This window comes from Populus alba, chromosome 9, assembly GCF_005239225.2.
Source record: "Populus alba chromosome 9, ASM523922v2, whole genome shotgun sequence".
Classification (NCBI taxonomy): domain Eukaryota; kingdom Viridiplantae; phylum Streptophyta; class Magnoliopsida; order Malpighiales; family Salicaceae; genus Populus; species Populus alba.
The window spans coordinates 7,329,853-7,357,561 of record NC_133292.1 but is presented as its reverse complement, the minus strand read 5'-3'; the positions used below and the strand labels follow the sequence as shown (position 1 = coordinate 7,357,561).

The window sequence follows — 27,709 nt, the reverse complement described above, 5'->3', positions numbered from 1 at the left end:
CTCAAAACACGTGCACAAGTCATGCAGATTAACTCTTTTAATATTTCAGAACAAGTGTATATTTCGGAAATACCAAAATTATTACGAATCAGGAAAGCTGATAACATCAATGAATCACTGTCCATCGTAATTATTCAAGACCAGCCATTGGCATTCAATCAGATGAATGTGCACTAGATGGAACAAAACACAGATAACCAGGTTTCAATAATAACCTGGAAAGGTCGAGTATTTGAATCTCAGCATCTAGTAATTCACCACAAAAATTAATAAATGTACCATAGATGGACGGACAATAGCTTCATCGCCATCACATAAATCAAAATAGAAATTTAGTTCAAGGCCAATACTCCATTTCATGGCAAAGCAATGGGGCAACATTTAGGCACTCAACATAGAGCCTGAGTTCTTCCTGCACTCGGTCAACATGTCCATGTAGAACTGGCACTTGCTGATGTCATTTCCAAAGTTGTTCACACACTACAAGGAAGACCAGTGAAACAATGCAAGAGTAATTAATAACCTAAGTTTGGGTATAACATAAAAAAAATACAAGCAGCATCAGGCATGAACAGAAAGAGAAACAAAATTAAAAACCAAGTATTTAGCAAGAGAAAGCCTCTGAGTTATCATGCTCATATTGAAGAGTTTAAAATATGTTATGAATAACTTGTTCTCACAATGACACCACTGAGCAGATTGTTTTACTATTCTTACCGATCCCTATCTCAGGGACCCTGGTCAGAAATCATTGGATGAGATTTGGACACAGCACTAGTTCAAATTAAACAAGACGAAGATGCATGTACAAAAAATGAGAGTTAGGTTAAAGGATGAGGCAGTATAGAAGAAAATTATTTGCCGAACTGTCACTCTCTAGCATTCTCCAAGCAATTTTACAGCCAGAAATAAGAAAAAAGACATTAAAAAAATCACTTAATTTAAGATGGCTAATCTTAGCAAAAAAGTAACCAAATGTGAAAAGTTCACATACATCTTGGAATGCCTTAGAGTGGATATTACATGCATCAGCACCACCCATACTGCTTGCAGCGGGTGCTGAGGGAGCAGCAGCCTCAGAGACCATGGTTTCATGTTGAATAGTGCGAGGACCCATCACAGCATCTACAGCTCTGTGTGCCACTGCACTTCCAGTACCGAAAGCCATGCCTGTGTTAACAGAGAACAGAGGAGCAGAAAAATTCAGACTTATGCTGATTTAAATCATATATAGCATGCCCAAGATACAATATGAAAGTGACAATTTCAATCCCAAGACAACAACATTCCATTTTTCACATACCCTGAGCTATGGTTGAGCCAATGCCTCCGAGCAATGATCCACCACCACTACTCTGAGCATGAGCTGGTGGAGGAGCATGGTTAACTGCATCAGGAAAAAATAAATGAATTAAAGCCAAACTCTGCTTAAAAAAAGCAACGCCAAATTTAAGATGACAGCGTAAAATTGCATTTCAAATCCTATATCCAAAACTAAATGTGATGCATGAAAACTAAATCTGTTCTTGAGTATATTTAAAAAAGTGTTTTGAGATCTTCAAATACGCTGCAAGACTCTGCAGAGCAACATTACCTGTTTGGGGAGGTGGGCTGCGTGCTGGTGCAGGACGAGGAGCTGGGCGGGCAGATCTTCCTGCAAAACATTGGATTATGTGTGTAAATAAGAAGTTGGGTCATCGGTATTTCATGCAAGTTGCAGAATTGATTAACAAACGTCTATAAACAAAATGATTGGAAACCCGTAAAGGGCTCAGAAGATTATCCCAAACAGTGAAATGAAAAGGATCAGAAAGGGGTATTCAAGAAATGAATCAATCAACCCAAAAATTATAAAAGCTGAAAAACACCAGAATCTAAATGCCAAGTTTTGATGTTCAATATTAACTTAACAACTAAACAAGAAAATCAAGCTACCCACTTATTTATATCAGCAAAAACATGGAAACCCATACCAATTAGGCATCTTTCAAGATCTAAACAGATAAAATGGAACAAACTCTATGCTGGATATTAATTTTCACGAATTAGAAGACTAACACAAACGAAATGTTTTTTTTTTTAAGAAAAAAATGACTAGAAAAATATAATCAACACGACCCGGCCTCCCTAATTGTAAAACGAGAAAAAGAAAACAGAGAAGAAGCAGAATTATATTTGTATTCTTGCCTACGTTTTCTCAAAATCTAAAGCAAAGAAGTTGCACAAATGAACACACAAACTCAAGAAATAAACATAACCCAGAAAAGAAATAACAAATATAAGTAAAAATCAGACCTCCGGAGCTTCGGCGAGGCATGATGGATGATGATATAGGCGGCGATCAGATAGACAGAGAGAGGCTTCTAGAGAGATAGGGAGAAAGGGTTTTGTGTGTTTATGACTGGAACTCGTGCTTTTATACGGGGCCAACTCTGGTTATTTTGGTAGGGCTAGGGTGAGTTTGGTTGGACACGTGGCAGTATTCTAATGGTGTGAGATAAGGGAGGGCGTGTTTTGTTGGGACTTGGTATTGGTTAGAACTTGGAAGCGCAGACAAGTTGTTTTAGGCTAGAGAGCAGATGATTATTTGTTTGTTTATGTATATAGATTTGATAATTTTTATATATACAGGTGTCAATATTTGAGTTTTTTAAAAATAATAACAGAATATTCCACCAGCATGCTGTGAAGCTAGTATTTTCTTCCTTTTCTTGGAGAAAAAGAAAACTCAAGGTTCGCAAGTCTTAACGGTGACTTTTAGTTCTGATTGGTGCTGTAACCCTGCTTAAGGGTAGGCTTTAAAATTAATTTTTAATATAAGAGAGAAATATGATAATGTTATAGATGTGTTTTTTGATATTTAATTTTTTTAATGGAAATTTATTGTTTATATTTAATAAAATAAATTAAAATATGCATAAACCAATAAAAAAAAGAAGAGAAAAAGTTAATATTTCATCTAAAAACAAAAGAGTTTTAAACATAAAGCTTATAATCTTTCGATATAATTAAAATTTTTAGATATATTAATATTTTATATTATAGAGTTTATATTGAAAAAATATTTTTTTATATAGTCCACTTTTAATTTAGAATTAAATATGCAGATTAACCAAGACATAGCCAATTACTCGACATTTCTTTTCTTTTCTTGAGAAAAAAACGGGTGGAGTTTATCAATGCTCTCGAAAATACTATCATTGTAACATGTATGCAGTTTGCTCGAGTGAGACGAAAGATACGCCTTGATCTCAATCTGGCCTTTTCTTTTTCCCCAGTAATATCGTGTCCTGTTTGGCATCAAGGAAGAAGTTCTCTCCGTCTCGTCATAGAACTAAAAATATTGGATGGTAAATAGTATCTGGACAAGTATATAGACTTGTGATATCGTCTTATTTGACCATTTCTGAATCTGAGCTGGGGGCTGGAGACTAAACATAATCCATCGAACAAGCTGCCAGCCCACCATCGATGAAGATTTGAAACTTATGGATTGAGAGTTTCCAAGTTCTAACAGTAAGATCTCTTGTCGCGAATTGTTTAACTTGGCATCGGTCAATAGAAAATCTTACATTTTTAGAGTGTAATGAACTTTGCTGCATATATTTCATAATGCTTCCATGTACGTTGTTCTTATCTGAAGACTAATTCATATGGCGAGGATACATGTAATTAGTGCTTCCATTTCTTAACAGTTGCTATTTGATTTCAAGTTCTTCGTTGCATTAATGCTGGAAAGAACCTCCAGAAGTTACAATTGGCAAATACCTGATGGAAGAACCCGTTACAAGACAGTATTTGCACCAGTGAAATTCCAGATGAATCGCATTTGATATCTACTTGATCAACAAATCGGGTAAAGATATAATTCCCAGTATTTTTGAAAAATAACAATAAAAATCAATTAGTCTTTACACAGGGATGTTCAGAAAACCTACTACCAAAGCTATCTCTGATAAAACGTCAGCAGTAGCCAACCCTCATCCTCTCATAATTTGCTGATGTACTACTAACACAGAAGCTGTGCTACCAAAATCAGTGGATGCAACATAATCTCCAATCACTCCCAATTCAGGATTTTCACTCAACTTTGACAATCCCTCAAGGAGCACCTGGTTTATTCCTTGTTTCCTTCCCACTATCCAAAGTTCATTAGTATCGTTGTCCAAGGCTTGGATTGCTGCTAGAGTTTCTTCTCCATTTCTCACCACCACCTCTCTATAAGCCACTCTGCTATTCCCTTCATTCTTCACCCAAAACCATGTCACCACCCCGTCATCAAGCTTCGTCTCCATCTCATTATCTCCAATATTATTGTATGAGAGGAACCTTATCGCCGTGAGAGAAACTTCAGGATTACTAGCCATCCTGTCCGCGTAGGCAAGTGCCTCTCGAGAATCCGCTCCTCCCAAAAATAGAACAACACATCTGCGAAAGAAGAGCTGATGGTAATATTGCATGGCAATTGGGTTATGATAACCCTTGTCGACAAAAATTCCAATTGAGCAAGGTGAATTGGCTAGGACTCTAGAGTTTATAGATTGCTTTCCATAAACATGCCTGACAATTTCACTTCCTGCAAGGTTATCAAGTCTTTTACTGCAGAAAGGTAAAAGGATTAGAGTAGCTTTATATGTCAAAGCCAAATCGCAAATATCTTGGTGCATAGTTCGCTTCACTGTCGCAACAGTGTAGGAACGTAGTTTGACATACTCACTTCTTGGTTTTTGATATAGCTTTAGGGCATTGTGAATTTTTTTGTAGTTTATATACTTGGGTGGTCGTTCTGGTTTATCATGGTCTATGAACACGGGAAACGCACGGCCTACAAGCTCAAATAGATGGATGGCATAGACAGCAAAAGGGCTGGTCATAGTTGGATGTGAGGTCTCGAGGAGGTTAACGAGTCCAGCTACACATTCTTCATCGTGGATGCCAACTAAAATGCTGAGCTCTGTTCCTGAAGGGGTGTGTTGTATGGTTCTTCTTTTGTTTGTCATGTATTGCTTTGTGGGGTCGTAGATGAAGCAAATCAAAGCCGAACATGTGCCAGTCATCAATGTTGTTAATAGCAGCATCAATGTGTATGTAGGTGTCTCCAGAATCTGCGAGCAAACAAAAAATGTAAGAACTTAACAATCCAAAATGTGAAATGTTTTGAAAGCCATTATACGGACGTTTTCTAATTGTCTCTTACAATATACTTGGAAAAGAAAAAGGAAATGAAGAAGACGTGCTTTTTTCGAAGCACAGGGCTGGCCTCTTCAGTCCAACTAACCTATACTAAGTTCCCATCACATTTCATCTTAGACTAAACTTTCATTAATTTTACCTCCTCTGCCCAAATTACTCATGGCATTTTTTTTTTCTTGAAGAGCGACGTAATTTTATTAGATGACAATGGATTAGAGAAAGGAAGCTACAAGTCATGGATAAGAGGATAACAGAACCACCAAGGGGATGGCTACTAACAGGGCCCTAAAACTACAATTAAACCTGCATACTGCACTCAAAATCAAAGCAGGTCTATTCATCAAAAAGGAAAGGTTGATTACACTACAGTGTCTAGTGGTTCACATAGGAGCTTGGTTAAGCCAGCTAGTTTCTTTCAATATTCATTTTCTAAGAAATTAACTTTGAACCTTTTCCCCTCGCCCTGCAAAATTTCAAAAAATTAATCACATTTTCAAGAGAATATGTGAGCATAGAGAGCTTACCCCTTCGTCCAGCCATTTCAAAAATATTGTAGCCTCGTATAAACCTCTCAAGTTCATCATGAGACCGAGAGTGAAACTCTCTTTGAATGGAACTCCAAAGAAGAGAGCAACAGCAGAAATTGCAATCAATTTGGAGAGATACCCTGCAATAACCATGGCAAATAGCGGTTCCAAATTCGACCAGCCATAATTGGCCATGGCGAAGACATCCACATTCAATCCCAAGATTGCAAATGTAAATGGCATAAGAAGCTCCATTACTATTGTTCGGCTCCTTTGCACCATGGTTGCCCCTAGTGGAGGCCCATCAGGCATCACAATCCCCAGCAGCAACGATGCATGGAGAAAGACCAGACCAAACATGTCGCTAAAAAATGTCATCACCAATACCCCCAACAAAATGAGAACCACATATGACCGATCTACAGGTTTCCCTTCGGGGGTTCTGTCAACAACCCAGAGCAGTACGCTCCGAATCACAATAATCGCAAAGGCCATTAGAACTATCACAGAAATCATAAACCACAAAGCATCGGCACCGCTATGTTGACCATGTTTCACTGCTACAAATGCAAAAACAAGAATAATCCCCATCACATCACTTACCATTGCTGTGGCCATTGCCATCCGTCCAACCTCAGAACTTAGTAGTCGTAACTCTTTAAGTATAAGATAAATCACAGGAAATACAGTTACTGACACACTTGAAGCAACGCTTCCAATCCCAACAGGTTTTGCGAGGTTCCCATGAATTGATGATTTAAAACAGTATGCAACTATACACACTGTTGTAATTGGAAAAAAGACTCCTATCACAGCACTGTAGACGTGTTTCTTCCCTACTTTTCTAAGTACGCTGAAATCCGTTTCCACTGAAGTCACAAAAAGGAAATATGCAAAACCAATAGCTCCAAGATTCGCCACCACAAACTGGGCATTATCTGGTAACACCTGCTCGGTTAACTTCTTGCTCTGGCCTAGAACAGAGGGTCCAACGAATATGCCAGCCTTAAAAAGCATCGTTGCATTGCAAAAATTTAGTAGGGAAACAATTTGAAATACTCACAAACTAATACAATCATACACACACATATATGTATGCATCAAATATCAAAATCAAAATCAAAATCAAAATCAAAATATAAAACAGAAAATGAGAGGTAGCTCCCCTCAAGATGATTAAGAAAAGAGGAGGGCCAATTCATTCTATATTAATTTGGGCCAACTAATTTCTGGGAACATGCAACTTGAACCAAGTACCTGTATATATGACCGTGTGAATTTTTCCAGATCAAAATAAGGAAGCAGAAATTACTCACAATAATCTCTGAGACGATCCTTGGCTGTTTTAAAGGCTTGAGAAGAAGACGGAGCATGGCAGTAATCAAAATCATCAAAACAAGATCAAATAAGATGATGTTAAAGGAGCAGTTCAAAGGGTTTTCTCCGTGGAAAATGCCCAGGCAGTGACCAGGATGAGTTCTTCGACATATAAAGACATGAAGAGGAGTAGGACTACTGGACTCATCAACTTCCTCTGTAGTCTGAAGAAGATCGCGGGAATACTGTTCTGCATGTCTCCATCTCGCGTGATCAGGGAGGGGATGAAACAATTGGACAAATCTGACCATCACAAACAATGACTGCCTGAAATGCAAATACTAGCTATGAAGAATGGAAGCACAGAAAGAGAGAGAAATACTTCCTCTTTTTCAAGGGATGTGGACGTGCGTGAAATGGGGCAGTGGCCAGCTTACGTTCTTGGTCAGGGTTTACAATTTGATGATCTTCTCTTAGCTCAGTCTACCATGCCTTTAGATTTCTAAAACCAATCTCATCCATTCATTAAAATATTACAATACAGCTTATTATGCTAACATAAAACATGCTCTTGTTTTTTCTTATTTCTTTAGTTAGAACTGGCAGAATTATACGTGTGTAAGATTTCTTGTTTTTATTATTATTATTTTTTTTAAATTATTTTTTTTAATAATTTTGCATCTAAATATAAGAGAGAAAATTTTTTTTAATATTGCCATGTATTCCATGGCAACCACAGAAATTCCGCAGACACAGAAATTTCGCCACTGTTCAAGGTGGTTGAAATTGAAAATTAAATCTAAAAATTAAAGTTTAATATTTAATATGGATACTTATACTTTAATATACCAAAATTAGAATAAAATATTGATCAGATTTTCTACTTCAATTATTCATAAAAAAAAAAATCAACACATAAGCTTATATTGATAAGATAATAAACTAATAAAAAATATTATAATTTAAAAAGTATGAAGAACTAGCTACATTCTTCAAATGTAGGGATGATACAAATAAAACGAGTTGTGGTACCGTAATTGAACATTGCACAACAAAGAGGAAATTAAGAAAAATATTTAATATTTATCATCGTAGAGTTTGAACCTAGAAGATAATAAGAAATTCTTGGAAAAGGAACTTCAAGAAACAAGACTTTAAGTAAACTTCTGTTTCCCAAAGAATCTTTCTATTCAGCTGCTTAGGTTTAATACCTAGATAATCGAAATTCCTAAACGTTTTTTAAAAATTCCTTAACCTTTATTATTTAATATAAAATGCTAGAATTAAGTCTACCAACCCTATTTCCCTACATAAAAAAGGGATTAAAGATTGTTTTAAAACATGTTTAAAAATATGGTTGTGATAGTTTTTTTAAAATATATTTTTACTTGAAATACATCAAAGTAATGTTTTTTTATTTTTTTTTAAAATTATTTTTGATATTAACATATCAAAATAATCTGAAAACACCAAAAATATATTACTTTAAAATAAAATAAAATAATTTTTTTTTAATTTTTTCAAAAATAATTTTAAAATATAAAGACAAACAGGGTAATAAAAATCCTTTTACTTCTTTACTTATCTCATTTTTTGCTTTTTTTATTAATTTTTTTGCTCTCTAGTAGAGTATGTTTTATTGTAGTTGCTTTCACATTCTAGAGCTATAGAATTTTGAGTAGCAGAGAGAAGTCAAGTTATATTTCTTTGATTCGTAGACTTTGAAAGATTATGCAATCTTTAAAAATTAAATTATTAGAATCATAAAAGACTTTTTGCAATGAGACTGGTTGCATCATGTACATTCGAGTTTTAAGAATAAAGAATTTAATAATTAACAACAATGCTTTCTATTTACACTACTTTAGTTTAATATTTCAAACTATAAGCTTAATACTCCAGTATGGTATGTGTTAAGTGTGTTTGTTAAAAACTTTATGTAATTTAATTACTCGTTTAAATTTTATTCTAATTTTGTTATTTTGCATGGAATTCTATAGAAATATCTTAAAATTTGCATGAAATTTATCGACTGATTGTATTAAACTCTTTATTGCAATGAATTAATAATATTCCCATATATTCAGTCCATCAAAATTAAATTTAACCTAAAAAATTGCAATTAATTAAGATTTTCTACATAAACAACAGTCCAGTTTCTTACATTTTTCACACAAAAAGATGTCACCACCCACTTATCAAGTTTCTACTCATTCACATTATCTCCAACATTATTACATGAAAGAAGCTTTATTACTGTTAGAGAGACTTCACGATTAGCGACCATCCTGTCTGCATAGGCAAGCACCTCATGAGAAGCCAGCATATCTGTTAACGAAGCTCCGACTGTAATATTGCATAGCAGCAGAGTCGTTAGTGTGACCCTGTCGACAAGAATTCCGACAGGTTTATGAGTCCCGGAAGGAAAAAAACAAGGGCCTGACGACATTGTTGATCTTATTCCTCCACAAGCCCTGAAAAGAATTGGTTATGTTGCTGCAGATCTTGTTTCTCTCCCATCTCTTCCCCGAACAAGACAAGGACCCTACCCCTCACAACCTACCCAGACAAAACAAAAGCTTTTTCACAACCTTGAAAGCTTCTTTACAATCTTGAAGACGCTGTTACAAGAGGCCAAAACTCACATCCTAATCAACAACGCCTACCAGTGCAAAGCCTGATCCTCGGCCTCGATGGATGGCTTGATTCTTTCTTTAACATCGATGGGTGAAATTACTCTTGGCATTATTCTGCAAAAATGAAGAGATGCATTATTCTATACGATCCAGTGGTTCATATAGAAAGCAAGTTGTTAGCAACCAATATCTAGAGAACTTGAATTCTTTTTATTCTTTTCCTTCACAATTTCGAAAAAGTAAGCACGTTTTCAAGAGAATGTAGAAGAGAAAAAACACGAGCATAGAGAATTACCCTTTTGTTCAGCCATTCTAGAAATACCATAAGCTCATATGTGACTCTCAAGTTCATCATGAGACCGAGAGTGAGACTCTTACTGAATGGAAACTACATGATTGATTTACAGGTTTCTCTTCTGGGGTGTTTTCAACAATCCAAATCAGTGCTCTCCGGGTGAAAACAATCCCAGAGGCCACTAGAATTATCACCGAAATCACGAACCACAAAACACTGATAGCACTGCTTTGACCTTGTCTAAAGGTTTCAAATGCAATAATAACAATAATCCCTATTACATCGTTCACCAATGCTGGGGTCAATGCCATTCGTCCGACCTCGGAGGCGAGTAGTTGTCACTCTTTAAGGACAAGATAAATCACAGGAAATGCAGTTATAGATATATTTGCGGCAACCCCTCCAGATAAAACAGGTTTTGCAAGCTTCCCGTGAATTGATGATTGAAAATAGTGTGCACGTTATAAAGGGAAGAAAGATCAGTGAAGACTTGTTTCTTCCCTTCTTTTCTAAATACACTGAAAATCTAAATACATTGAAAACCGTTTCGACTGAAGTCAAAGATAAGAAATGTGCAAAACCAATAGTTCCAATAAGATTCGCCACCACGAATCGGGCATTATCTAGTAACAACTGCTTCAATTCGTTAACTCCTTGCTCCGGCCTGGAACAGAGGGTCCAAAGAAATGGCACCCTTGAAAATCATCATTCCATTACACTATTTTAGGAGGGAAATTATTTGAAACACTCACAAGTCACAATCCACATTCAAATTTCAATGGTATACAATAATGTCTAATTAGGTGCATGTCTAATTTACAGAACTTCACCAAGGCCTTAATTACCATTAGACTAACCTCATATATGCGTGCGTATATGTCTATAAATTGAAGGAAGAAATCACTCACATGATTTCGCAGACGTCCCTTTGCTGTTTGAGGCTTGAGAAGAATGCGAATCATCTTAGTTATTAAGATGATCAAAGCAAGATCAAGCAATACGAGGTTAAAGTTGAAATTCAAAAGGTCTTCTCCGTACAACAAGGTCGAAGGAGCGAGAAGTGTGAGTCACTTGATTCAACTTTGACGGTGGTATTAAGATCACCGGATACATTTGCATGAGGGAGTTATTGGCAGGGTTTAAAAATCTGGCCATGACAAGCACCTGCAAATTAAAACCTAATTAGGAGAAGGATTAGAAATGAAGCATATAGGCCCCACAATCTGGGCTTTCCTCGAAGCGACGATAGGGCCTACAACTAAGGCCTGCCTTAACTTCGTTATTGCCAAGCCTAGAAGATTTGTTTCAAGAATCAGTATAAGGCAGCCGTTTATTGTGAAGATGATTTGAATACAATATATTCAGCTGCGTTACAGCCACCACCTGCATAAATATAAAATTGAGAAAAGCATTTCAATCCTCTCTTTGCTCAAAGCCAACTATTAAAGGGGTTAAAAAGCTATTTGTTGGATCTGATTCATATAATTAAATCAACTTTTTAAATTGTTAGCATGGTGTTGTTTGACCTAAAATGCATCTGGTTTGATTTGCATAGATCCGGTAGTTTTAATAATCCATTATTTTAAGGTATTTGGTAGAAATTTTTATACATAAGCCCTCCTGTTGAAGTCCAATGCACTTTTCTTGGCCTTACAAATAAAATAAATTGACATTTCTTAGTGCAACTTGGTAGAATACATTATGATCTGATAAATTTTGAAGATTAATTACTACAACGTTAATAGCCTAAAAATTGTGTAAATAATAAGCTACATTGAATTAAATAATAAAACCCAAATTAAAAAAAAATGAAATCTAATTAAATAATAAGTTCCAGCTACAAGTTCTCTTCGAATCAACGTCCCTGATGTACTGCATGAAGACTAGTGATTTTGGCGAGAGACTATGTCTCTACGTGGAAGGTGATTTAATTGAGATTTTTATACATTGCAGATCCAATCAAGGACAAACCAGTTAGCCCTTGCAATTTAGAATTGATGCATGGGCTAGGCTCTTTTCCGGCGTCTTGATCTTTACCAGTACACTCGTTTTCCGTCAGCTCACGGCGCTGCCCGGAAAGAGTCGTCTACTTCTGTTGTAGACGATAAGTTCTGTTCTTATGGTTATGCGATGTAGCGACTTCTTCCATAATATTACCAGAACTTTGCATATTTTGTACTTGTCTAAGAATTGGAGTTCGGACCTTCTGCCAAAGGAAACAAATGGGGAAAAACCGGCCTCGCGCATAAACACGGAATTCTTGAAAAAGAAAAATACATTTAACTTGGTCGATGATGACGTTTCAGCAAGTACAGATATTTAAGGCTCTGCCATGGTTGCTATCTCATCTCTTTTACCCGAAGCTAACCAAAAAATAAAAACTGATGGATCCCGCAGAATCTTGGGGGGGAAAGAGATGACAGAATTTTTATCTACCTTCTGGGGATATAACCTAATCAGATTCGAATATGCACCAGGATATATACCATCATCCTCCCAAATTTATAAACCTCTGAAACAATTACATAACATTCAAAATCTAAAAATGCATATTTCAATTATAAGGCATTATTTTCATGGAGGAAGAACAGAATACTATATATCAGTAGCTATTTTGGGTCAAAGATACAGTCAAGATTTTGATGTCTCTCACTGGAGGCATACCCTTAAAGCTCTCCATACTGTGGAAAGGTGGGGGTTTCTGTTGAAGCACGCTGTCCACTATACTATAATGATGAAGATCATACTATATTAGTCCATAATAGCAAAAGGTAGGAGATCTGCTGGGGGGAAGATGTTTCCTTTGTCCCCAAACAATAGGACACACTTCGTACCCTAAAATTAAATTAAACTTCTCAATAGATGCGTTCAAACTAATAAATATACATTCCAACCTAGCATTTTGGTTATAATGGCCAACAAAATGATCCACTTTAGCAATCGAACAGAGAATGGATGGCTATATTATATAAAAGAACTCAAAATATTCAAGTCAACTTCACCCATCATCATCCACATGAAAGGCTATGAACAACAATCTTTATAAAAATGCATGTAGAATAAAGATATCGACAATTACTATGTAATTTGCATCAAAGTTTGCTTTTAACAGGGATGGTGGTGGTGGTGGTGGTGGTGGGAGAAAAAATTTTAGAAAAAGAAAGCGACGGAACCGTGATCTGAACAAAGTGGGGAAGGAGTCAACACCCACAGCAACCAATCCCCATTATTGAAAAGCCTGCAAAAACATTAAATCAAAACAAACACCCTAACACCATAAATTTATATGATGAATCTCTAGGGTTTCAGAGTTAGTTTCAGAATAGCTTACATTAAAACTTGAAACAGCCGAGACCATAAAATCAGGGTAATCTCTCAAAAGGCACTCATCAAGAACCTGTTTCAAAGAAAAATGTGAAAACCCTTAGATTTTTTTTGTAAGAAGAAAAGGCAAGTACCTTTCTAAACAGCGGACCAACAGAACTGATGATTGGCATACCCAAATGACAAACCCTAACGTACCCAATTCATAATATTACTCAGCAGTATAAAAACCTTACTGCATAATTAATCTTATTAATTATACAAACCAGACGAACAAATAGATCACGAATTCCTGGGGTTTTTAACTAACTAAGAAAATCATGGAGATCAGAACCGTTGAAGGAAACTAATTAGAGCATCACATAAGCCGAAGAGGTTAAGATTGCAAGCTGAAAACAATTACAATTTCAGAGACATAAATATCAATCTAAACGGGATAATCAACCGCGATAGCAAAAGTTAGAAATAAAATAACATACCTAATTACCTGATGAGCATGAATGATCACAGATCATTTTATTTTGCAATGATAGCATCCCAGTGAAAATATGGCCATGAAACAAAGGAATTGTGGAAAAAATACCAAAGATCATTTATCTTTCTATTACCAAAACCTTGCTGATATAAAGCATGTAAATAAATAAACAAAAACCCAGAACAGGGAAGAAAGTAAAGCCGTGTCCTTGCGAAGAAGTGGAGCTTCCCTCATGACGCTAATTCCAGGAAACTAGAGCCAAAACAAGAAGAAATACATCTTGAACCAACTTATGTATATAAATATCGTATTGAGTTAGAAGGAAGAGAAAATAAAACGCACATCATTGATCTTGGTATGATTATGCTGCTGAAAATCCAACCAGGAACAAAAATGGCAAGATCAAGGATATATTTATCCAAAATACCCCAAACATGATCATGAATCTAGGCTCTTGTCTTTTAAAAGAAAATCTAGCGAGGGAGAGAAATTGTAACCTAATTAAGAACGCATTTATAGAAGAAAAGTACACACATACCCAGAAGCCAACAACCATCTTTAAAGCCGAAACTGTACCGGAATAGCAAGGAGAACCCATAGAACTCAGGATAGATAGCGCCACTAATGACTAGATTGATTATGTTGAGATTAACCCATCAAACATCAACTTATCATCAGCTCATGGCGCTATCCCTCCTGAGCTTCACAGATTCTCCCATACTTATGCACATAGAATCCATTTGAAGCCTTTATCAAGAAAGCCTGAAGCAAGCAATATTTGTAAGAGCCAAGGCTAGTAGCTAGCTAACTAAGCTCCTCAAGTGATGACTCACATGGTGGGGAGTGCAAAGGAGGGTGGGAGTCTATTTATAAAGGGAGGAACGTGGTGGAGCATTATGGAAGGACGGTTTTTTTATCATTTTCTTTGTAGTAGTATTCTCTTATATTTTTATATTATGGTTTAAGTCCATGTGTAATGTTTTTCTTACTCTTTACCTCTATATATACTTCTGCCGACTACGTCTTTCATGCTAGGAAGATCACTCGGGATACGGTATGGACTATTTCTAAATTCGAAATTATTTTTTATTTTCTCGCAGCTTTGCCGCATGGTAGCCATGAATTCTTTCAAAATTTGTCTCGAGTAATGTTTAGAAGGAGGGATCCTCAATATTGTCTAATATGCACTCTACCATATCTTGACCACTGGACACTTTGGACTAGATAGTAATTGACAAGCGAGCTAGCTAGTTTCAACCTCCAAGCATTTCCAATACAGCAATGACATGGTTATCGTTGTTAGCATTAATGAGGCATTGAATTGTTTGGACACCAGCTGTTTACGGCTGATCAAAACCATATAGTAATATTTGTTCTCCATAACGTCGAGTTCAATTATAAGATGATTATATATATATATATATATATATATATATATATATAGAGAGAGAGAGAGAGAGAGACACTCATTTACCAATCCGTTAAGCCTCTAAAGATAGAGAGTTATATAAATTGGAGACAATATCCAGTTTACGATCCATGATCTAGCATGTGTACAGAGTCAAAACCTAATTCTTTTTGCTTGTGTTTGATGAGAGTTTTCCTGTCCGAAACATATCCTGATTTTTTACCGACTTCTTCTCCTTGTTACGATGGTACTGAAGGATTAAATATATTTGTACCCTGGACTTATTTCCTCCTTCACGAGTTTATTAGTGAGCTAGCTTTTTCGGAAATTTCAAACTTACATCGACTTAAATAAAATATCTCAAGACGTCCATTTGGCATTATGATCCAATCTTTTTTTCCAAGTCCTCATTCATCAACCCATCTAGTGATTGATACTCTCAGATATCTACCTTTGAAATTTCAAATTCTCAACAATTTAATTGTCATTGTCATGTTGAGGAAACAAAATTTCAATATGTATCGAAATAATTGCTCGTACATGTAATATGAATACATGCACGTTTTCTAACATGAATAGGTATGGATGTAACAAGGGGTGGAATCAGTAGAGACTGACAGGGGCTTGAGCCGCTGAATTAAAAAAATTCCATGCTTTCTCCTTGAAGAATTTAAAATTTTAAAGCTAAATCCAGTAAAATTTAAGTTTTGTCCTTTAATTTTTTTTTCTAATCCTGGCTTTCCTATAAAAAAATCTTGTCTCTGCCCAGATTGGGAATTAACTAAATTAGTAAAAATTGTATTGATTTTCAGAATCTGGTCTTTTTTTTATAAAAAAAACCTGCTTAAAGCCTTTATTGATCCAAAAACAAGGTTGGATTGGTGCCTTTCAGAACATACATAAATGTTGCGGATGATTCATGGGTGAAAAAAAAAGAAGCCTTGTTACTGGTTACCATGGATGCCTTCTCTCTCTATGTATTTTCTAATTAATAAGATTGCTCGATTGATGAATTTTATAATTTTTTGAATTATTTAAAATTTATATGGTTATTAATTTTAAAATCCATATAATTAGTTTGGATATATATAAACTAACCCGAACAATTATATAAAAAAAAAATTAAAACATATCATTAATTAAATGAGCACTGGCCGGGGCGGGGTTCAAGGAGTTGCCTTCACTATTATCCGACGCGTGCGTGTATATATACATGTTTTTTAATATATTTTTATAATTTAAAGAATTTAAATTCAAATAAAAGAAATTTATACATACATATAATAAAATAAATTAAGAACTATATTTGAAAATAAATAAATAAAAATCATTAACAATACATAAAAATAAAACTTAAAAAATCAAGGATATTTACCTAGTTGTATTTACCAAGTTTTTTTGTTAAAATAATTTTTGTATTTAAGTAAACAATAATAGAAATGAAGATACAAATTAAACTGGTCGAATAAAATAAAAGGAAAAAAAATATCATGAAAGACCACACATATTAGAAATATTATGTAAAAATAAATTCAAAAATAAATTTCATCTATACAGAAGATTAAAAAAATAAATGATAGATGAATCAGAAAAACTCTTCAGATTTAAATACATGACTAAAAAAATAATCATTATTAAAAAAAAACTTTATAAACAAAATAAAAAAGAGAAGGGGTGCTAGTTTAAATGTAAATTAAAAAAATTTAGAGAAAAAATCATAAAAAAGTAATTATTTTAAAAAAAAAATTAGAACAAAAAAAAGAGCAAAGATTAGGTGTTATTGGGCGTCACTTGCTTAGCCTATTTTGTCGAGGCCCGCCCGATCGGATCATGAATTGTTTTTTGTTTACAACTAGGGTGGATGACATGCCTCAAATTTTTATGGGAAGAAAAAAATCAGACGACACGTCATCTGATTTGTAATGGTTAGAAAATCAAGGTTTAAGTTTTTTTATCAAAAAATCTGTTCTCCAACCATTTTGACCATAAAACATTGTAGGAGCCATGATAAATCTATATATAAAAACCCAAAAAACCACTCAGAGAACTAAAATCAACCCAAATTTAAAAATTAACTTGGATTAAAATATATTTTTTCACGAACTTTAAAGGTAAAAACAAATTACTATGAATTTTCTTTATTAAATGTAACTGTTTAATACAAAAATCATTTGTTTTAGTGTCATAAATCAATATTAACGGTATTTTTTTTTCTCTATCACCTGAATTTGATAATATCTCTCTCTTTCTTCTCTTTTAATTAAGGATTGGAAATTAATAAAAATAAATTGAAAAAATATTGAAGTATTGAAAGTATATAATCTATGTTATTTTTAAAGATTAAGAATTGAAATGTATTTTTTGTGAAAATTTATAGCATGTGATGTATATTTGATGTTATTTTCATTTAAATTTTTTTTAATGTTATTTAAAAAAAATCAAAATTCATCAACTTGTAATTAAGACTAAATCTTCAAAACTATAATATTTTAGATAATTCATTCACAATAACACGTGAATTGATGAACAATAAAGCCTTGCAAGTAAAGAAACCCAAAAGTTTTAGAGGAATATACTCTTGGAACCCCGTGTTCGTCAAAGTGAACATCATGACTTAATAATCTCAATAAGAGTCGGCAAAATGATATTCCATCATCCGGCATCACACTCAGAGCTTGAATAATTACTTATTTAGTCTCCAGCAACTAATAAGTGTAATTTAAGTGCTTGAATGCTTTTAAGTGTATTATTTTAACTGTGATACTGTGACTGTCACTGTCTGTCACTGTCACAGTCACTATCACTACCCTTATCTAGAAAGGCGTTTGTGATCTTTTTGCAACTTTACTCTTTCTTTTGCAGGGGTAAGAACATGATGCATGGCATTGGTGGTTGCATTTAATATGCAATGAATCCTTCCGTTATTTCAAGAGAAGAATAATTGTGGGAGGTGGTCGGTAAAAATTCAAGATTAAAGAGTTTGTTTTTTGATTTTATGTTTGAATTAAGTGGTTGTTTTATATAGTTGTTAATTTTAAAATATGTAAAATTAATTAAAATATATAAATTAATCAAACATTCATACTATTAATAATTTTTTTTAAAAAAATTTAGGTTTTCATTCAGGAGTGTGCATGTCCAAGAAATACCGGCTTTTCTTCACCAGACATCCGCTTCAGTACTTGCACAAACGACTGGAAATTGCTCCAAAAATAAAAGTCGAACCAATTTTTTTTAATGCAAAAAATTTAAACAGTTTTCAAAAATCTGAAAAGTAAGGTTAAATCTTATTAATTTATAATATAATAATAATAAATAAATAAAATTTACTATACAAAACCTGTGATTTGACATATAAAATTATGATAACTCCTTGTAAAAGATAAAATTATAAAAAAATCAATTGAAAAAAAATTTTTTTTTTAAAAAAAATTTAAGCGAACTCGATCCAATCTTTCAAATTCGTGACCTGAAAAGATAACAAAATTCAGATAAATAAAATATCAAGAGATAAAATAAAAAAAAACTCCAATAAAAAGGAATTTAAACTAAATAAATTGCAAATAAAAAATGAAAAATATATACAATAAAATAAAATGAACTAAAATATTGAAAATCGAGTTGAATAAATATTTTAATTAAAAGAATAATATAAAATGATGAAGGATGTAATTAAAAAGATAATTTAATTAGGATAATGATTAAAAAAAATTAACAATAAAAAAGATGATCATCAAATTTAAAAGATAAAAAACTTTAATGATTGTTAATTCCATGTATTATTTAAAATTTAAAAATAATTAAAAGTAAAATCTAAAATAAAACAAAATTAAAGAATTATTTTTAAAAATATAGGAGAAAGCTCTGAAACCAAGAATGATAGAGAAAAGTAAAAAGCCACCGTAGCAAAACCCAATATTGTTTTTTATACATATGCTGCCCCATTAATGGAGGTGATACCGTGAAGGATAAAAAGCCATCATGAAAGCTGGATTTCAGCCTTTGTACAATGATGTACAGGCTGGCCGAAGATCGTGGGCGCATTTGCACATGTTCGCGTGAATGTCATGTGCAATCACTTTTTTCAAAATTAATTAATATTTTATATGTATTTAAATATTAATTTGCTCCTTATCAAACTTTATAATTAAAATAAAAACCAAATGGAAAAGACATAAAAACACCTTCGCTCAAGGCAAAGACAATTTAAATTCAATGGCATTGTGTTAATTTTACTATACAATTAAAAAATAAAAAATACCCCTGTCATTTGGCACATGATTTTTTTAAAGGATGTATTAGTCATTTTACAGTACATGAAACAATAAAAATATCGCATTATTTCGCTGATGGCCATTTGTGTTTTGTTGTCAGTGGCGTAACTATAATTTTACTGTTATAACTCACAATGACTGAGTTTAAAGAAAAAAAAACAATAAATATTATATTTCAAGTGTAATAATAATAATTTTTTAAAATAATTTTTATTTTAAAATATATTTAATAATTTTTTATTTTTAAAAAATTTATTTTTAACAAAGACATATTAAAATAAAAAATTATTTTCTTATAAAAATCAGCTCAACCTCAGCTCCTTCTTTCAGTAACTGCTCCCATGATGAAAGCTTGCGACGCTGCGTGCGCAAGTTTCAACGCCTGAAGTTTCATAGTCTTAATTCTCTTCAACATTGTTGGATGGTGCTTCCGATAATTTTTCATCTTCAGAAAAATCCTTAAAATTGCTGAGTGGAGGATTTCCAATAATTTTCCGTGTATTCTCCTTAAAAAAAATTTGAAAGAAGCTCTAATAATCTTCTCAGATGAATCTTCTTAAAATTACTGGTGTTACTATGATAATTTGTAATATTTTTTAAGGATTAAATGCAGTTAAAGTTAGTTGACGAGGCATGGAATATTTTTGTATTAATTCAACACCTTTTCTATTAATTTTCTATATATTCATGTAACTCGTGATCTAATTGATTTTTATATTGATATAATGAAGTTAATTATCTCTGTTAACTTTTACTTAATTTAAACTCACCTTTTAATATTAATATATACTAATAAACTCTAAAAAGAAAACAATCCAAACTCAATCAGAAAACAATTCAACACATCATGCAATAAAATCAATTTATAGCATGATCATTATTCTAAAAAAAAAAAAAACACATCGTAGCTGAATAATACTCACGTAATTTGCTATTTAAGACAACAAAGTCCAACAAAAATTAACTTCCCAGATGAAAGTCTTGGGTTATTACTTAACTTTCAGACCATTATCCTTCTTCTTTTCACAAATGATTTATTTTCATATTTTAACTTCGTAAAATCCACCCAAAAACACATCGATCCTCTATCTTTAAATCACTCTTTCATCTAGCATTAAGTGGAAGGATGCAAGGCCCTTGTTCGGGTATTTTTTTAACGAGAGACAATTAAAGATTACTTAAAGCATTGTATAAATGTATGATTAAAGTTTCATGTAAAGATTGGATTGTAAACCCTTTGAGAGATCAGACAATATTAATTCACGAGCTGACCTAGCTAGCTGAACTTCGAGATGAGAAGTACACGAGGGGGAAACAGGAAAAAAACACAAGCGAAAGGGTAGTCCTCGAAATTCTGTATTCATTGAGGAGCAAAGAATGATACAAGGGTGGAAGAACTGGAAATCTGCCTTGGGCCCTGGTCATTCTATACCCTACTTTCTCTGGCTCTCGAGGGAGCAGCACCCCTCGGCACTTGGTTCAGCTTTTCGACAGGGGGTTTTTCTCGGAGACCCCATCTCTTCTACTTATTTTCTTCATTCATCAGTACATACTCTCCACAGACTCAGCTATGCCTGCTACTCTCTCGAAAATCGTGACCCCTTGATGATCTGCATTTCATTTATTTTATTCTGGGAAACCCACATTTTAATCGTAAGGACATTAATGCCTTGATAGAATCTGACCGGCCCCTCTCCATCCTCTGCCGAAAAGGTGGTAGCAATCTTTGATCCTTTTTGGCCTTTTAGGGCATTGTTTAACTAGCTTCTCATGACTTGTCTCCAGCTAACTAGGTTTGGAAATCGTAAAAAATCATGAAAACCTTGTATGTGTTTGTCCTTTTGTTTTTGTTGGCTTGGTAAAATCCTTTCCTGGCCCATATGGTCGAAACCAAAGGTTTGCAAGTCAACAAAAGGTAAGAAATTTAATAAATGCGTTGCAGAACAAATACCGCAAAAACATAGCTATATTAAAAACTATTGATTAAATATTAAATGTCTAGTTTTTATATGTACTACTGGCTATTCTTTTTACTCTTTTTTCACAGGTCATATAAATCAAAGCGTAATGGAATACCGAGTTTAATATCTTTCATGTCACGAAATTAATTTAATTACCGCAACAAAAATCTCTTGCGTGGTGTAGAAGCAAATTATTTCCAAGCAAATGCTGTCACGTGATCGATTCTATGACCATTTAATAGAAACTAGGAAGCCACTGCCGACGAGTCGGAGACTCGTTAATTAATATATTGGAAAATATTCAAACATTCTTGCATGCGGTGGTCAATATAGACGGGTTTTAGGGTACCACTCCACCACTCACTCTCTCTCTCTTTCTCTTCTTCTATTTCCTGTGTGGAAAAGCTAAGTGCAGTAATTTATCAATATTAATTAATTAATTTTTAATAATTGAAATAATTAAGTATTTCATTGATGGATTTGGATTATTTCAATTTATTGGTTTTTCCTTTCTAACTATCTTCCTTTCTAATCAAATTTGCTTTGCTTTTCTTTAGTTATTTTTTTCCAAAAAAAAAACATGAAATCAACAAAATGATTAAATGATACAGATCTAAAAATAGAGAAATTAAATATTTAGTTTCTAAAAACTCGAGTTCTGATTAATAAGTTTTGTCACGTGAGCTCGAATCTTTAGCCTTCTTTAGCATTTGATTCGGTGATCAATTTAGTTATTGCTGTAATAATTAATAAATCTTGTTATTCCCTTCCCCATTAATACTAATAGCTAACCATGGATGTATATCAATTTTTGGTAAAAATAAAAATAAAAACCTTCTTCATACGAAGGTCTCTTCCGATTCCAAAAAAACAAGTTCATTACAAAAATAACAAAGAAAGAAAAAACTCTAAACGCTACACAATTTCTTGACTAGAATTTCCGTCATATTTAATAACGCATTTTGAACTATATTTTAAAGTAGTTTTTTTATTTTAAATTAATATGGGTGTTTTGTAGTTTGCTTGTATTTTGATTAATTCAATGAGTTCTGAAGTTAACAACTATGTAAGTCTCCAGTGACCCTGAGATTTATAAGACTCGAACTGGTAAGTTATAAAAAATAAACCAAAAACTTGACTAGTTAATTTCTACCTTTTAAATTATTTCAAAATAGTTTTTAAAATATATATAGATTGCAAGGATATTAAAATAATTCTTCGATGTTTTCATGGTATTACTGAACACGGTACTCCGATAGCAAATAAACAATCAAAGCCCCTTGACCATGTTTGATTTGGAGTTGTAAAGCCTAAACTATTGGCTATGATCCGAGTGTTGGCGTGCAAATAACTCGCAGCTCATAGGGCGAAAGGGAATGACAAAAGTTTGATGATGGACTTGAGCTAGATTTGGAAGCAATTCTCAAAGTATGTATAGTTCGAAAAAGTAATAAAACGATCATTTTTAATGTTTTCACAATATTACTAAACGCAATGCTTTACTTGTAAATAAACAATCAAAGTCCCTTGACATTGTTTGGTATGGTGCTGTATAAGCCAAAACCATTAGCTATGGTCCGAATTTCGGTGCCACCAGAAAAACCAGGGTATGCAAATAACTCGTAGCTCATAGGGCGAGAGGTAATGGCAAAAGTTTGACTTAACAATTCGACAACAAATCCAAGAGATAAATTTGGGAAAACTAATCTAGAACAATAGGCTGAACGATTCTACTACGTACTAGTTGAGGAGGAGAATGGCCCAAAGCAACTTCTGTAGCCAAATGAGCGAACATGAACAGTTTCTAGCCAGATAAAAAAAGTGTATAGTTTAATATATATATATATATATATATATATATATATATATATATATATATATATAATTCGAGTATGTTGACGTAACCTATACACATCCATATATATATATATATATATATATATATATGGATGTGTATAGGGCACGTCAACATACTCGAAAACTCAGTACAGGGCCGCTCAATGCCACTTGGGTCTCACAGGTTTCTTCTTCAGCTATGCCCCCCCTCCCCCTGTTTTTTTCCAGCCTTACCTAGAGTAATGGTATAATCCTTGATAAAATCTCCCACCATGAACTTAGCCCTTTCATTTAATTAACTGAATAATATGAACTTTATCGAAGAGTTTCGGAAATCACAATTGATTATATGCCAGGTTTGTTTTGCAAATTTGACAGATTTACTCATCAATTCCTGTATATAATCTGTATATCAAAGCTAAACAACTCCTAATTAATTAGATTTTGTATAGTCGTTTACATTCAGATTGCTAAGAACTTACAAGAATAGAGAACTTTTCTCTCACAAACTCATCTTGAATTTAAAATCAAGATCGAGGGCGCACCCTAGATTGCATAGGATGGTGTAATAAATATATATTTTTTCCAACACCCAACCCTAATGGCGGTTTGGCTGATGTGCCATCCTTGCAGCAGCCTGCAAACTCTGTGCGCCACGTCATCCCCTAGATCCATTTGAAAACTGCATTGACATCAATATCTGGACACTACAAAGTGTGTATTAAACTATTGATTAATTAAAACTATATATTTCCTTCACTTTATTTTTCAAGAGCTGGCATATTGATGCAATTGGATTGTGCAAAGCCTTGCAATTGACAGAGTAGAATACATTTCTTAGATGAAAAGGCTGTAAAGATCTGAATGGACAAATGAGATCAGCGGCAATGCCAAGCTTAAAAAAAACTAAGCTAAGACTTGCATCCAATCTTGATTCCGTACTGCCTGCCCAAGATAAAATTATAGATTGGTCATGGTGTGATTATATCCTTTTGAAGATATGTAATAGCGAGGAGGAATTAGGTGGGGAGGCAAATCCCAAGAGATAGAATTAAGAAAGGATATAAAATCATTAAATCTAGAGAAAGTGGGTGGGAATTTCACAAAGGTCAAAGTGAATGTGTGTGGGGGCACTGGTCAAATCACGAATCTCCGTATGAAAAATAAAATATACTCTATGAATTAGAGAAGAATAAGACTTCTCGGTAAAGGGGTCCACAACCCGACAATCTCTTCATATTTGCTCTCCCACTTGTCTTAATCTTAGCAATACACCTAACGTCAGAGCCGGATCAGGCTTCCCCGGGCCCCTATTGCTCTGCTTCCATTTCTTCTTTTTTTATTTATTAAAAAGAAAACTGTAAGTGTTTGTATAGCTTTCATATCACTCGATTAATTCTACTCGAATAGGTATTTTTTTAAAAATCTAGCTAGTTTACTGCATCCTCAGGGTTCCATTTTTTAATTTTTTTTTTAGTTTAACGTGGTTGTCCGGGCCAGATTGCGCGTACCTCGACTAATCCCATAGGCCCTGAAATTAACTACCATATAAGTCTCCAGCGGCCATCATATGAGCAACCTAAGGCTTGAACCTGAGACCACAGAGGGAACAAACCTCTTAGTCCCAAGCTTTTACCACTGGGTCACCACCTAAATGATTACCATTTTTTAATTTTAATTCGGTGGGTGGTGTACAACACCCTACATACATACTGATAATTTCTACAAGCAAGCTCAGACCTCACTGACCAATTTAAATACAATCTCAGGTTTTTTTTTTTTTTTTTTCTTAACATAGATATTCAGTTTACATATTTCTTAATTAATTTTATTAATTTTAAAATTAACAACTATATAATCTTTTAATAATTCCTGAGCTTGTAAGATTTAATTTAATAATTTTTAAAAAATAAACCCAAAACTGATTAATTAACTTCAATCCCCTCCAGATTTTCATTTCTTAATTTTAATTCGATGGGTGGTTTACAACACCCTACATCTTACCTTCCATGACACTCCATGCTCCTTTCTAATTATCACGGAATACACTGACCACCTCTAAACCTTTTTATCAAAATAATTTCGTTGAGGTTTCAATTAATAAAATAACTCAAAAAGAAATTCGCAGAACCCAGTTAATCTATCCTTGTAGGAAATTTTCGATTCGAGTAATGAATATATATTTCTACAAATTGCCCAAAAAAAAAAGAAGAACCCATTCAGTTTTAGATTGAACATGAACACAAATTCCTATAAATTCTTACAAACCGAAACGAGACCAATTTACCTGGAGATATTAACTGGTTAATTTTCGTTTTAGTTTCTTTTCTTATGGATTTAACTAAGTTTTGTATTCTGTTAACAATATATACAATTACAAGGTTTTTACTCGTTATAGAAGATATCGGGCTTCCTTACAAGAAAATAAACTTGAAATGTTTTGAGGTGTATATAAACCAAAAAGAAGTGAATATATAGATCCGAGTAAAATTGCTTCGCCACCTTCAGCAAAATATCACCTATATTATGTAGCCATGGAACTTTTCCCCAAGGACCTGACATAAGATACCTGACATAATGCATACATCAAATTGAGAACGATAGAACATAGCCAGTTATGGCATCTACGTTCTCTCGTGCGTGGAGGTGCAGCATACGTTTCTAAGATCGATCCAAAAAGGGAGATTCCTCCACCATTAACTCCATTCCAAGTTCGGCAACAAAGATGACTAGCGATGTACATTTCTTGCCATGTTTGTGTATAGATTTGATGGGGTGGCTAATTTACCCACTTGTATTATCATAGCTTGGACATGCAAGGAAATACTCTCCACTTGGATGGCGCCTGATCAATCTGGATACGATAAGAAGGCCTTGGTTGTTAATTTTTTTTTAGCGTTTTTAAATGTTTGATATTTTTTAATTAAAAATATATTAAAATAATATATTGTAATGGAAAAACAAATGCTCACTTAATTAACCAGGGATATCTGCCAAGAACACAGCTAGTCTGGCTTCTTAGATCAGCGTCATAACCTATCCCTTATTAATGACGAGGTCAAATTATACAAGTATCGAATGCTTGTATGTCTCTGAGACATGCATGTGACATCTCACAAGTTGGGCTAGGAGCTGCAATTCTGAAGTGAACAGTGCTTATGATGCAGGTGTTGTTTTCAGTATTGATATAAAACCAGATATGGCAAGAGAACTGACCCATTCGCTTCTTACTCGAAATCTTGATAAATTAATTCTCTTCTGTGTAGTTATAGCTTGTGAAGAAGTATGGTTGGTTTTGTGTTTTAAAATATTTTTATATTTGTTTATTATTAGAAAAGTTGATAAATAAAAAATACTTTTCAATTAAAAAAAAATTTTGTTTGATTTTCAGGAAAGTATTTTTCTATTATTTTAAATGGAAAATACTTTCTAGAAGTTGTGAATTTTTTTGAAATGTCATGTTATTTGCTGATAATATCAGATTTAATCTTCAAATATTTGATTGCTATATATTTTGTTTTGATTTTTTTAATTTCATCCCTTAAAATTTAATTTGATTTTATTTTTATATCAACTTTGATCCTTATTTTTATTTTTATTATTTGCTTTTCTCTTATTATTTTTTAATTGAAATATTTTATCTATTGAATTTGATCCTTATTTTTTTCATCATTAAAACTTATTTTATTTGAAATAATTTATGAAATTATAATTTTTTTTAATTTCATCATTTTTCAACTTTTTTTTATCTATTAGATTTGATATCTATTATTTTAATTGTTATTTTTTTTTATTTAAGATAATTTATGAAATTAGATTTTGTTTTCAATTTTATTCTCATTTAACTTTAATTTGTAAGATCTATTGCTTATTATTTTAATAAACTTGAAAACAATATTAAAAAATTATTTTATAGCTTATTTTTTATGATATAGCCAAACACAGAAAATTATTTTCTAATTTATTTTTTATAATATTATTAAATATTAAAAAAATAATTCACAAATAAATTCTTCAAGAAAATTAATTTAAAAAAAAAATCTATTTCCACTAAACAAACATGGTGTTAAAAATGGAACTTGTTTTCCAACCACTTCATTTCCCATATTCAAGATTTTTCATTCTATATCCATCTCATTGTTATAGGGTTTGCATATAATACTTTATGTTTTCATCAACGTTGTACATATTTTAGATTCAACCATGCATCCTCTCCGCTACCCTTTCTAGCTGGCGAGTTCCGAGCTTCGTGTGTAAATGGTAGCTGTGAATAATGACACGAAGCTATAGTATAGATGGTACGTTATCCACATATATTTCCACACACAAGATCATGTGAAAGAGCCAAACATGTTGCGAGAAAACACCGCAGGAGTGCTTTTCTTTTTATCCATTGACATTGGATATTTGTGGTCGTTTCAGCTGGGACATATTTGGCCCAGGGATTGTTCAGTGGATGTGCA

The 27,709-nt window shown here is 33.2% G+C and overlaps 2 protein-coding genes and 1 long non-coding RNA gene across 3 annotated transcripts; all 3 read right to left on the bottom strand.

Moving 5' to 3' along the window:
* Positions 1 to 101: 101 nt before the first annotated feature.
* On the bottom strand, positions 102 to 2,449 carry LOC118027615 (uncharacterized). Its single transcript, XM_035031011.2, has 5 exons — positions 2,296 to 2,449; positions 1,595 to 1,654; positions 1,304 to 1,387; positions 995 to 1,170; positions 102 to 480 (listed from the first exon to the last, which is right to left on the bottom strand). The coding sequence occupies exons 1-5, from the start codon at positions 2,315 to 2,317 to the stop codon at positions 382 to 384; spliced, it is 441 nt and encodes a 146-aa protein (XP_034886902.1). The 5' UTR covers positions 2,318 to 2,449; the 3' UTR covers positions 102 to 381.
* A 1,427-nt stretch (positions 2,450 to 3,876) lies between these two features.
* Positions 3,877 to 6,737, bottom strand: LOC118027622 (cation/H(+) antiporter 24). Its single transcript, XM_073411447.1, has 2 exons — positions 5,682 to 6,737; positions 3,877 to 5,105 (listed from the first exon to the last, which is right to left on the bottom strand). Exons 1-2 carry the CDS (start codon positions 6,735 to 6,737, stop codon positions 3,981 to 3,983), a joined length of 2,181 nt encoding a protein of 726 aa, XP_073267548.1. The 3' UTR covers positions 3,877 to 3,980.
* A 2,422-nt stretch (positions 6,738 to 9,159) lies between these two features.
* Positions 9,160 to 14,700, bottom strand: LOC118027623 (uncharacterized). The gene is made up of 3 exons (XR_004683856.1): positions 13,300 to 14,700; positions 10,877 to 13,206; positions 9,160 to 9,787 (listed from the first exon to the last, which is right to left on the bottom strand). It is a non-coding gene; the product is annotated as an uncharacterized lncRNA (long non-coding RNA).
* Between the last annotated feature and the right edge of the window lie 13,009 nt (positions 14,701 to 27,709).